Source organism: Cygnus atratus, chromosome 8, assembly GCF_013377495.2.
Source record: "Cygnus atratus isolate AKBS03 ecotype Queensland, Australia chromosome 8, CAtr_DNAZoo_HiC_assembly, whole genome shotgun sequence".
In the NCBI taxonomy this organism is placed as follows: Eukaryota; Metazoa; Chordata; class Aves; order Anseriformes; family Anatidae; genus Cygnus; species Cygnus atratus.
The window spans coordinates 26005579-26018633 of NC_066369.1; the positions used below are offsets into that span (position 1 = coordinate 26005579).

General features: G+C 39.0%; 1 protein-coding gene across 1 annotated transcript in view; it reads right to left on the reverse strand.

Moving 5' to 3' along the window:
• The window catches only part of FAF1 (Fas associated factor 1), a 161281-nt gene that overhangs the window by 138787 nt on the left and 9439 nt on the right, over positions 1-13055 (reverse strand). Inside the window, exon 2 of the mRNA XM_035537385.2 lies at positions 7282-7350. Within this exon, the coding sequence (XP_035393278.1) occupies positions 7282-7350 (69 nt within the window). The remainder of the gene's footprint in view (positions 1-7281; positions 7351-13055) is intronic.

Here is a 13055-nt window from a genome sequence, read left to right on the forward strand (position 1 = left end):
ATAAACATGTAAACTTTACACCCCTCAGCCTCAGTCATGGTAGACCAAAATGAGCCGTAAATACCTAAGTGAGCCCTAACTACCTAAACAGTCCCCTACTAAGAAAATAAAAAACATTTTCAGAAACTGTTTTCACCAACTTCCCAATCTTCCCCAGACAACGTTTCACCCTCTTTAAGCAGATGTGATCATTTGCTCAGAAGTAGAAGAAATAGTTTGTATTTCTAACATTCACCTGCCTTAGAACCCCAAAAGAAAAAGACAGAAATAACCTGAAGAAACCAAATGCCCCTCTAGATCTAGCACATGACACAGCTATTAATTGTTGAGGTAAGGAGCATTTTATGAGTTTTGGTCTTTTTTTGTGTGTGTGCCTGAATAGTACCAGGCAAGATCTACAGGAATCTAATATACACTAGAGATGAGGAAAACAATTCATTTCAGTTTTCAAATCTTTATCTACGGGCAAGACAGGAATTGCTCCCTTCCCAGCCTTTCTTTACATAGGGAACACTGTGAAACTTGAGATTCTTCAGTATTTACACAATATCAGCAGCTACAGCTTTGATTACAGCTTGAATGGGTTTCCTGAGGGGAAAAAAACAAAATCTCATAATATGGCAATGTTAACATGATTCAAGCAGTGTCTCTCAACCTCTTTTTAAGGAGCAAAAGGTCATCCAAACAAGAAAACAAACCCAAAGACCACCTAAGGTTTTTTTTGGGAAAAAAAAAAAAAGCCATCCAAGGACCAATTTATGTATTAAAATAATGGTTTTATTCAAAACAATCAGAAGCATAGAACACACAAGCTATGTATTTGCTACTTGTATTCTCCTTTTACTATGCTTGTTTCCTTGCTTGCATGTATCAAAATGACATAAAAATGTCATGACATTTTTATTGGTCTTGGCTCCATTTTAGTTTAAACTCTATTTGCTTTGTAGATCACTTTCTGATGTCTAGCAAAGCACTTGCACGCACGGGACCAAGGCTGACACAGAGACACAACGGGATCAATTGCAATCCATGCTCACAAAGTCATGGTGTCCCAGTAGCGATATATTGAACTCTTCTCCACACCAGCCAAGGTACCACCTGGTGCCACTGTTAAAAGTCGCAGGTGAAAGCAGTTGGGACATGGTAGGACCTTGTTGCTATCAGAGGTAATCTTCCTTCCTTGAAGCACATGACTGAGGTGACAAAGAAGGACTCTTATTTTGCATTCTGCAAGCAAAGAATCTTAATTTCCTCTGTAAGCATTAGTTGTTGGGGGTTTTTTTGTGTGTTTTTTTTTTTTCCTTAATAGATGACTGCGCATACCGCTCTATGGAAAACCATATCATACTTACAACTACCTAGAGATCTGCACATTCCATAGGGTCTTCAGTGTAGAAAATATACAAGATATAAATATACGAGGTATACAAAAAGGAAACATGTTTTATTCGAGATGAAGGCATTCAAAAGTAAAAAAAAAAAGATTTAAAATTCATAGTTTAAGAAGAGCTAGTCTTCTTTGCTACCACCCAGCTGCCCCAAACTTGCATATAAAATGCACAGCATGCATCTGAGCTAACTCAAAGATACAGAAATGTCACTTCGGGAGCTGCAAAACAGCTGTCAATACAGAGAATGAGAAATCAAAGGATTTTTTGCAAGCAGGGATCCTGATTTAACAGAAAACACATTAATGACTTCCAAAAGAGACTTCTGTGGGCCTTTGTAAAGCAAAAAGTTCACATGTAATTTAATTGTCTCCTGCTACAAGAGGTTAATGCTGCAGTTGGACACACAAGAAACTTGCAAGTCCTGTATTTCCTGGAGAACAGGCACCATGCCCGCAGCAGGCCTGCACCAGCGAAAAGCCCATCCACCACCATCACTTGGCATTACAACTCTGAGCTTCCTTCTTCCTCAGCTCTGCTCGCAGCAGGATTTTCAATGCTATGTGGGCTACTCAGCGCAGTAACTTGACAGGACACCCATGCAGAAGGGAAAGAAAAAAGATAAATAAAGGCAGAGGGAGAATACAAACCTCTAGTTCCCGTAGGTGGACACGATTGTTCATTTGACCCCAGGGAGAATGCTCTTAATGCACAGATACGTCTGTACTCCTAACAGGCAAAACCCTTCAGATCCAGTCCTAACAAGAGCACACAAACTTCACCAACCCCATATGCAGTGCTGTCAAATGTGTGCCATATTCAGTATGCAAGTCTGAAGTACAGAAAACAGCAGGTCAACAATACCAGGCAGAAGGGGCAAATGTGGTGAGCCACCACCAAACACCACGTGTAGTCCTGGTTCTGCAGGCACTGAAATACAGCTTAGAATGAAACGGGAGCTGCTAAGCACATGATGATATTGTCCCACGTTTCAGGAAGAGAAATGGCCTCATGCCAAGTAAATTAATCATCCGGGTTCCGGGGGCAGACTAATTCAGATCAATTAAAAAAAAAAAAAAAACATACAAAGAGGTAACTCATCAAAGCTTCTCCAGGGCTAATCAGTTGGGGAAAAAAAAGATAAAAGTAATCATTAGTGTTTTAGTTCTTACCAGCTGGTACTGTGATTTTTTTTTTTTACTGCACATTGTTAGGAAAAGAACAAAGGAAATGGTTAGAAAGTGAAAGATACAAATAATGGTTGGTTGGTAACTGTCAAGAGGCAATGGACCATTTTCTGCCTAGGAATTTCATCTAAAATGGCACTTCCAACAGAAATTAAAAAGAAAAATTGTAAAGCTTCACTCACTTTTCTCAGCTCAAGGGTTTTTTTTTTCTCTTCTTTAAAAAAAATAAACTTATTTACTTCTATGTGATGTTGTCTTTTGGAAAGAAATATAAGCATATACATGTAAACAAAATGGATACTTATATTAAAAGCCCTGACAAATAATAATGATTTAAGAGGTTTTAAAAAGTGAACTAATCATCTGTTCAAGTTATCCATCAAAAAGCAAAAACTTATAGTTGAGTGTAGAAGCTTTATAAAAACAGATGTTCAAAATGTACAATTTTCTCCTTCCAAGGTATAGAAATGCTTTTTGTCAGCTGATTCTTGGAAGCTCTGTATGAGAGAAACTGCAAGTCATTTCCAGGTGCACTCAGCTGCTGGCTTCACTGCAATCATACTGTGCTTTGAGCATGGAACAACAAAGCTAAGTATAGCAGGAAGGCACAAAGGGCATTTCAAGAATCTAAATTGAAAATAAAAACATGAGATTTTTGTGATTTTTTTTAATTACACACAATTTTTACAGTGAAGTGAACATGGGATAACCCCACCTTTATTTTGATGAAAATGACTATCCTCTTAAAGTGATATGCTAAGCAGTACCTAATATCACCACATCTACTGGAAAAGACTGAAATAAAAACAACTTTAAACTAGTGACCTCCAAATGAGTAACAACAGGAATAGTCATACTGAAAAAAGTAGAAAATTAAGTATGTTGAATCCAGTTTTTTATCCAAAAATCCTGTTCTGACTACCAGCAGAGAATATAAAGTCTTGTTACACGTGCAGGATTTGTGTTTTTCATTAAATCGGTGAAAGGTACAGGAGATTAGGTTTATTCACAGATGCTGGTATTTGATATCAGGAGAACAGAATTATCACACATGTAACAACCTCATGTGCATGAAGGCCATATCACATAGAGCCAAGAAGCAGATTACAAATTATGGCATTAATAGGTCATTTCCTTCAAACACAGACCATCATCAGAAACACTTCAAAAGACACATACTTGGGGTTTTTCACACTTTTATTTTATTGTCTTTACACAAAGTTTAAGATACATTTATATTGTCATTCTTACCTTCAAATGCCAAAACAGAAGGCCATAGTTTGAATGAACAAGCTATAAAACCATCAAACTTTATAGCACGCAAATTCCTAACTTTTGCTTCCTCAGATGTTAAACGTTATTGTAAATTGATAGATGTCAAAGAAACAACACTCAGGAAAGAACATATTAGCAATCCCAGCAGGCTTAAGAGTTGCTGGATCCATTTACTGAAAAACAGTTTCATAGAGATGAAGATTAAAGAGATCACTGTATTATCTATGTTAATCTTACAGATTTCCAGTGACACGGAGAACTTTTTACTTCTTGGCCTTAAATAAGGACAGAAATTAGGCTACTGTGTTCCAATACACACACAAAAAAATAAGCTACTTCATGCAGAAGAACGCCACAAAGGCCAAGTCATATGCAACAGTAGGAAACTAATTACTGGTAAGATTGCTAAAACTTCATGAATTGCTTGGTGGGATCATATGTTGTTACTGCATGTGAATTCCTCTACAGCGTTCGCATGATCAACTTGATTTTCAGCACTTGAACACAGCCAACACAACATTCATGAATGACAGTTTCCTGTATCCCTTCAAACAGCTACAAACATGATTTGAACACTAAAAATATACACAGCTCAGGTTTGAATCCAAGTTGTTTGGTTCCAGGTGGAAGATAAGCTAATGGTTGTTTATGTTATCTGTAAGTATCCCATATAGAGGAAGAGACATAAAGACTTCTAAGGGTGTGGGGATCGAAATGGGATTTTTAAAAGTTCAAAAATAGAGAGCTGATGTTTCCATCCTAAACTACAAAGAAAAAAGAATTCAGATGCATTCTTTTTTTTTTTTTTTTTTTTTTTTTTAAAGGTGGCTATTAGAACAACTAAACCAAGAAAGGAGTTCCTTAGGCAATATTTGTTTTTCTTTACAAGTAAGACCTAATGTCCAAAAAATGAAAAACACAGCAACATTCACTCAAGTAACAGCAAAGATGTACATGACATTTTAACACTCGATGCTAAAATCTACTAACAAGACCAGGGAAAAAAAAAGTATGAAAAAACAAGCAGTAGGAATACTGCAACAGTGCAAACAAAAAATCTCAAAAAACTACCTGAAAACATAATACTTGTAGCATGATGTTTGTTGCATATACATTTTTAAAAATTTCATTTGAGCTAAAAACATCCAAGACCTTTTGGTTTAATCAAAAACAAAGCCTTCCCTCCTCCCTCATTTCTTGGGGTTGATTCTGTACTTGCCTACTGAATCACCAGGGACACGCACACACACACACACACACAACTCCACTACACGCACACACTAAAGACCTATGCGATAAGCCTCTCAAAAAATAAGCTCACATACCAGGAAAAATTACAATTTTATTCTACAACTTCAATTTTAAAATACAAAACCCCTATGTTTCTCTTAAGTCATGAACCTTTTTTCATGTGCTGCTTTGATTTTTGAATAGCTAAAGCCCCTTGCCTAACAATGAGATGTTTATTTTTCTCTCAAGCTAGAAACTCTTTTTCTTCTTACGTTCTGCCTTCATATTTCTTTTGTCTTCCCTCCTCTTTCCTCACTCCTCTGCATAATTTAGTTTCCAATCCTTTTTAGATGAAGGTTGCTCTTAATAAAATAAAGAGCCAATGCCCTTCTAATGACAGTCTTAGGGCATCTTCGTCACTTTTATTCACCCTAATTCGTTTATTTTTCTTCCACAACTTACTATTTCCTTTTCATAGACACTTTTCCTGAAGTACCTCTTACATCCCTAATTTATTTTTCCTTTCTTACTTTCCATATGCCTTTTTTAAGCTTGCATTTTTGGGTCATTACTTCTTTCCCCACTATGTTCTACTTCTAGATCATTTAATCATCGCTAATAAAATGAAGTATGGAAAGGGATTCTCATAGCTGTGAGTACTCCACTCCCTTTCTGCTCATTCTGGAGTCTCGAAAGAAAAAATAAATAAAAACAAATCCACTTAGTTGTTTTTAACATTTTTCATCATAATTCTCTTTTTCAACATCACCTGTGAGCATTTACCGTATGTTAACCATACACTTTACAAAACCCTCAGAATCACATTCAGCTGATTTAATGCATCATATTGAGAACCTTAAGACCTAGAGAAAATGCATAAGGCATTCTTTGCCTTCACATAACAAACACTAACTTTTAAAACAGCCCCCACTACAACACAACAAACTACTGTGGCAAAGGATGTTTTTAACAGTACCACTCTAAACAGGAAAACCCGAACGTGTGTTGGCAAAGACACGTACATGATAGGTACACCCTTACGCACACCGTTTTCTCATTCCTGCTTATATTCTGACACATTGCAAATAAAGATGTGGTATACTTCGGCCAATACTAACTTTAAACACAAGGCTTCAAGTGACTGGAGTACAGAGAGTTTGATTACAATATCACATGTCATTTTAATCACTGTGCTTCAAAAGAAATACAACATTCATCCTCGCAAACACTGCTTAAAACTTCACCATCCCTGTGACACTTAGTTTGTAATCATTAAAACATGGAGAATACTCTAAACAATGTTTTGGAAGCACAATGTGGCAGACAGTTGAAACTGTATCCAAAGTCAGTTTCAGATAAACTAATTTATTCATTTTTAAAGCAAATTTCTGATCATTTGGATTGATGCTCAGTTCACTTGTTTGGAAAAGAAAAAAGAGGAAATAAAAGGTATTGCAGTTTAAAGGAAGATCACTTTGTTTTAGTTTATATTTTTACACCTTAAGGAAATGAATTAATAGTTTCTTTATTTATGCTGATAATCACGCTGATAACTCTACATGGGCAGAGAGTTTACCTTAAAATATATAAACCTGTTTTATTTGTTTATTTTCCCCATATTTGTCTGCACACTGAACTTTGTTACAAACAAGACAATAGTCTTCTTAGGATGAGCTTGCTGTTTATTCTGTTTGTGTCTGGATAATACCAAATCTAAATCAGGTGCAGCCTTAACCTGAATTATGCATGTCAATTAGCAATAGAGGAGCAAGTATCTCATTTTCAAATTAAAAATATATTAAGAATTGGAGAAGTTGTTATTTTTTCCACAGGCACTTACATTCTCAAAAATCTTGTGTGCGTATGCAAGGTGTCTTCCAAAAATGCCACCTTACTTACACTACTTAGAAAATGAAGCATAGGACTAAACAAACAGGAAACTAAACACGATGTGAAATGCTGATTCAGAGAAAGAAAAAGAAACAAATAAAAGTGGCATGAAGACAATCAAAGTATTCCAGGGTATGTGCAACTCAGTATTTTGTCACCTTACAATGAGGCTTTAGCAGACCAGACAGAGTCTGCATACAAATTGTTTGCCCCAGCCATAAGAAACATGCAAATTTGAAATAAAGATAATAGGTCTCTTAGCAAGATGGCACGTTGCTGTTGATCTAAAGTCATTTTCTTAAAATACTTACCACTAAATCCCAGTTATTTTGTTCAAGCAAAGTTATAGCTTCATCGATATTTTCTATACCAGTACATGCCTAAAAGAAAAAGAAATAGTAAACTGAATTAAAAGCATTGATCAAAATAACTATTAATACTTATAAATTAATTTTAGCAGAATGACAGGAAATGTATAGGTCTTTCCCTTCTGTTAGGAGAGGATACTGCAAAAGTCAGATTCCAAATTTCAAACATCCAGAGGTTTGGATATAGTTCCCTCTTCCACCAGGAGATTCTTCTGTAACCTCGAGCAAGCCACACGCGGAAGCAAGTAGTTGTTTGTAACTTAGGACAACAGTTCTGTTTCATAAACATGCTTTGAGATTTCTAGGTTCACAACTCTGAAACACATATTACTTTAAAAGAACTACAAAAATACTTATTTTAAGTTTGAGTTGGTTTTTGTCTAAAACCAAACCCAACTCTACAGCTTCCACCATCGCCTGATATCCCTACGCACTGTGGGTGTTACACAGCCCTGTAAGTGGAGAAGAAGGTGGCAGGTGTGACTTTCTGATCAATCCAAGTGCAAAGGAGCACCCTTGTGAAACTATTTAAGATGAAGACTATCTAATGGAACATTTAAAGTGTTTTCCTTTCAGATAAAAAGCTTGCATATCGTTCTAGCCCTATGCACTGGCTGGAATAATAGTTCAAGAAGTGTAATACAACAGGATTTTTAAAGTAGTGGTAACATCCATCGAAATGGTACTGTAAATTGAGCTTAATTCCAAATGCAAGAGAGCACCTTGCTGCTCAGTGAAAACCTTGGTCCAGCACCCTCTCTTTTTTTGATATCAGTACCTTTCCAACTATTCAACTTCAGCAGACAGAGCGCTGCTATTCATTCTGCCACGTAGTTGCTACCATTCACACTGAATGATATCAGATGTATTTCATCAGATGGAAGAAACGGACACAGTTACACTTCTTTCTGGAATTTATCTTTCATCATAATCAAAGCTATGCTCAGTATTCAAGCACACAGATGAGTTCAGACTTTTACAAGATCTGAAGCACAATAGCGTTCCTTCTGCTCCACCACACAGTAGAATAAAAATACATTCATATAAATAAGTTTTATATGAGCTACATAAAAAACATCCAACGTTTTAACAGCACTAGTACAGAGTTAGATAGCAGCAGCAAACAGATCAGTCTTCCCGATTCCAAAGATGTATCATTTTCCTTTATGTGCTAAGAGAGGAAAATGGCAGGGAGATGGGAACACAGAAGAAAACCCTTCTTCTCCCGCTCCCTCCCAAGACATACAAAGCCATCAGGTCATACATTCTCCATGCTCGGTCTTGACTTTTCTCTCAGTTTACAACAACAAAGGTATGACACAAAAAGAAAGAAATTACAAAAAAAAAAAGCCAGTTGAAGTTTTGCTGAAGTGACAGTCTGAGGTTCTATTTACAGCAAAGAGAAATATACTTAAAATCTGGCTGGTTTAGAAACTAAAAGCCACTATTTGCAATTTATCAGCCCTGTAAACCCTACATGACTTTTCAAAGAATTCCACGGTTCCAACCAGCATGTCTCCATGTTTACAGGTGTTAAAGAAAGATAACACGATTCTTAATAAGCGAGGAGAGCAGTTTTGTAGAACGCCCTTGGACCATTTTACAATCACTTTTAAGAACTGCTCAAAATCAATTAAGATTTCACTTTCCTGATTAACTAATTTTGCTGGTTGTCAATAGAAAAGAATACAAACATTTCTGAATGACAATGGATGAAAGAACGCTACTCAACCTAACCGCAAAACCAAGGCTTTAAGATCTTCCTTAACATGTGTCAACGTCACATTCACAGCAGACTGTGACTTCAGAATAACATTTCAACATGAAGAATTGAATCAGACACTACAAACTCTCACATACAAATTTCTGCCTCAAGTCATGTTCCACCACTGGTCTAAACATCCATAAGACAATTAAAAAAGAGTTTCTTTCCTGCATTATAAATTCAAGAAAGTCATCTGGTTTGCACCTCATTTATTTTCCCTAAGAAAGCAGCACACAAAGCAAGTCCTCGCTGACAACCATGTCACCAAGGACTTCTGGAGGGGGAGATCAGTCCCAGCACAACCTGCCCTACACTTGCTTTTCTTTTCTTCGGGAAGATAACACAGGAAACCATCAGGTTCTGTGAGCAACCAAACTAATAAAGTCTTGCTCCTTCTGGGTTTGTGTCTCATCTCTAATTGCAAGTGCTGATTTAGGCTTTTCCTGTGGCTGGCATACTTATAAAGCCTTGTTCTTATGGTCTTCTTTCCAGGCTGTCTGGCTCTATTTTCACGAAATCTGGAAGAATTTCACTGGGAGGAGTACCTGGGTTCAAAAGTTATTTGCAGGGACACCTGGGTACCATATTCCTATATGCCTTACTTCTTTAGGAAGCCAGACTAAGAATCCCAGGGCTTACTTCTTTACAATACATAAAGAAAGTGTGGGTTTTGCTTTCTTATGCTTTTCATTCTACACAAGGGAAAAAAAAAAAATACAGTAACGAGAAGAAAACCTTCAAAATATAGGAAAGTATGAGCTCCAAAAAAGCAAAACCACATTTGTTATTATGCAGAGTGATGCTGAGAATTCTGCTTTGATTCAGTTTAACTGATTTTTAATTCAGATTTATTTTCATAAGAGACCTGTTTAATAGAAAACATTAAATATTTCAGAAGAAAATTCCTACTAGTAAAGTACTAAATTCTGATTCAGTCAACAGCCAGAACATCATCCAAGTAAAGTTTAAAACTTAAACTACCAGAGTAAAGGAAAAACCTCCAAGGTTTACCATTTTGCAAACCTTTACACACCAAAAAGAAACCAAGGAATTTATCTGAAGGACAAAGGGGGAGGAAAAGTCTGAACAAGTGCATTCACCTCCTCTCTGAATTCCCTCTCAACCTAGGATAGCATTATTACCCTTCACAGCAGCTACAGCACTTCTCTAGGGACTGAGAATCTCTTCTGGGATTTTTCAGAGGAAAATGAATATGATGATGAATGAACTACTGGTTTGCACTGAATGCACAAGCACAGACTCTGAAGATAACACTAGCGAATGTTAAAATAACTTTCTTAGTGTCCTGCTTTTCCATACCAGGTGTGTGTTTCTACCAGCCAGATTTAGATTTGCATACTGTAAAATTTCACAGCTCTTCTCAAAATGTTTTTCAGGTAGCTTCACAGCTTAACCATCACCTTAGTTACTGACAGAGAGCTTATCCTTAGGGCAAAGTTTCACAGCTACCCATTAGGGGTCCAATTTTTAAATTTAAAGCAACCTTAATCACCATTAAAAAGTAAAGTAGCCATCGAGGACATAATTCAACAGGAGAAAAGTTTCAGGGCAGACAGACTTCCAGGCACCCAAGACAAACCTGGGAGGTGCTTACAGAAAGCTATAATGTATGATGGAAGACTTGCTCTTCCAAAGCCCTCGCAGGGCGGCCTGACCTTGGCAGGCATAACAGCTGGATCTGGGTTTTGAGCCCCTCTGTGACCCCCCACCTCAACAGCGAAGGCTTTAGCCTACCTCCACATCGCAGGAAAGCAGCTGACTTCCCCATCTGGCGGCAGCTGCTGCTGAAAATGCTCCTCCTGCACCTGCTGCAGAGATCCAGGCAGTTGTTACGCGGTGAAGCGGAGGAGACAACTGCTGCTCCCAACACAGAGAGCCGGGCTGTTACTTCTGCAGCCGCCGGGCGAGCAGCAAGCAGCTGCTGCTGACTCAAAGACAGAGCCGGGCTACTGTTGCCCTGACAGGCAGTGGGTGGCATCTGTTGCACAGAAGCGGGGAGCAAATGGTATCTGGCAGCCAGGCAGAATTCACTACTCTCAGCTCACCTGTGGCCCCTTCCCCTTCTTGCCAAGGCACAATGCAGTAGTCAAACGTATCCAGACAGCCAGGTTGAGCCAAACAGCCCGCAGCTAGATAGCAATGACTCAGAGGTCTGCCTCTCTCAACATTTTTGCTGAGCAATTCTGTATTTCCTTTGGCTACCAACAGTAACTATGTTTTTTTCCCCACAAAGGAACTACCCCTAACCCAACCCAGCCTAGGCTTTAGCCTCCAACATTTCACACTGCGGGTTCAGAGCCATTAAAATCAGACCGACCGACAGCAGTGAGTTACATGGAGCATCATTCGCTCCTCTAAAAGCTAGCTAGGAAAAAAGAAATAAAAATCACTTTGAGCCCAGCTAATCTCCACACACACTCTGCCATCTACATCCTCAGCAGGAGCTCCTGCGGTAACCCAGGGCAGATGCAAACACAGGTACCAAGCTCTGCCCACATAACAAAAAGGATTACACTGGAGCCACAGCTCCAAGTACCCCGCACAGCAACAAGCTCAGACAACTGATCCGCAGGGCAGACTCACACCAGTTGTCAGCTACAGACTTTCTCCTCTCACTAACATCACACCCATCTGTCTCAGAGCAAGGCTAAGCTACCATTATTCAGTCCAATGCCCAGTCCTCAGATACTGAAACAGCTGATACAGACTCTCCTGTGCTGGACGAAAGAGGGGAAGAGAGCTTTCTGTCATCAGCACTTTGTTGCAGCTGTAGCTCAGTCCATCTTTTTAATATTCATACAAAACTACAATGTCCAGAGAAACAACTACATTAAGGCACGACAAGATTCAATGGGCCATATCACCTGGGAAGACAAGCTTCCACCCTTTGGCATCTCCTACAAAAGGCCAGGAAGGCAGCGCAATTCATCTCCATCACTGCACAGACAGCACCCTAGGAAACGTTTCCTTTCAGAAGTATCCAACGCTTTGTCGTTATTAGATTTAGCAATACAACTGGAGCTCTCTCTATTTCATAAAGATATACGAGTTTTTATAGAGAAATCAAAACCGCTGGCAAAGAGCAAATACTGTTAAAGTCAATTCACTGTCCCTTCAGTACGTTACTCCTCAGGAGACGAGATGCACTAGGAGCACGAAGAACTCTTTTCAAGGACAGGCTGCAGATCTGCCCACGACAGCAGAGTTCTCAGGGGCAGCAGCTAAGGAAACCTCGGAGCTGCTCCTAATAGCACCCGAAACATAGGCAATGTCCTTCTTCGCCACCTCCTTGCGTACTTCCCTCTCCAACACAGTATCTGCTAGACGTCTGCCCAAACCCGTAAAGCTTCAGGGCAGTAATTCACCTGTGGCATAACCAGAAAGTGAGAAACTTCTCTTGAAAATTCACACAGGCTCTGTCACAGTGGTAACTACTTCAGAGCAAATGAATCAACGCACAGCACGCGTCCCTAAAACAGGTGAGACTAAACCAATCCACTCAGCCAAGCAAGTAAAGGCTTTAGTGCCATAATACCAGATTTAGGCTCCACATGTAACGCCCCTCCGGCCTTTAAAGAGATTCAGCGCATTCAGCCACACACCACGGAGAGGTTTTGGTACCTGGGAACCTCTCACCCCACGGCCCCACCAGCCTCAAGCCCAACTCCCCAGACCGCCACACCAAAACCCACGAGCCCCTCTGCGGCATCTCCCATCGTTCTAACCTCACAACAACCCTACCGAAGTGAGGCTGCTCTTCCTATGAGTCACCTGTGGTTATTAAATCAACTTTTACTTCTTTCTGGTTTAGACAAACATTTATAAAACATCCAGGCATATCGACTGAGACAAAAACTGAAAGGTCACCTACTGCAAGTATTGAAATGAAGAGATGAGAATGCTTCTCTGTTTTTACGTACCTCTGGAGACC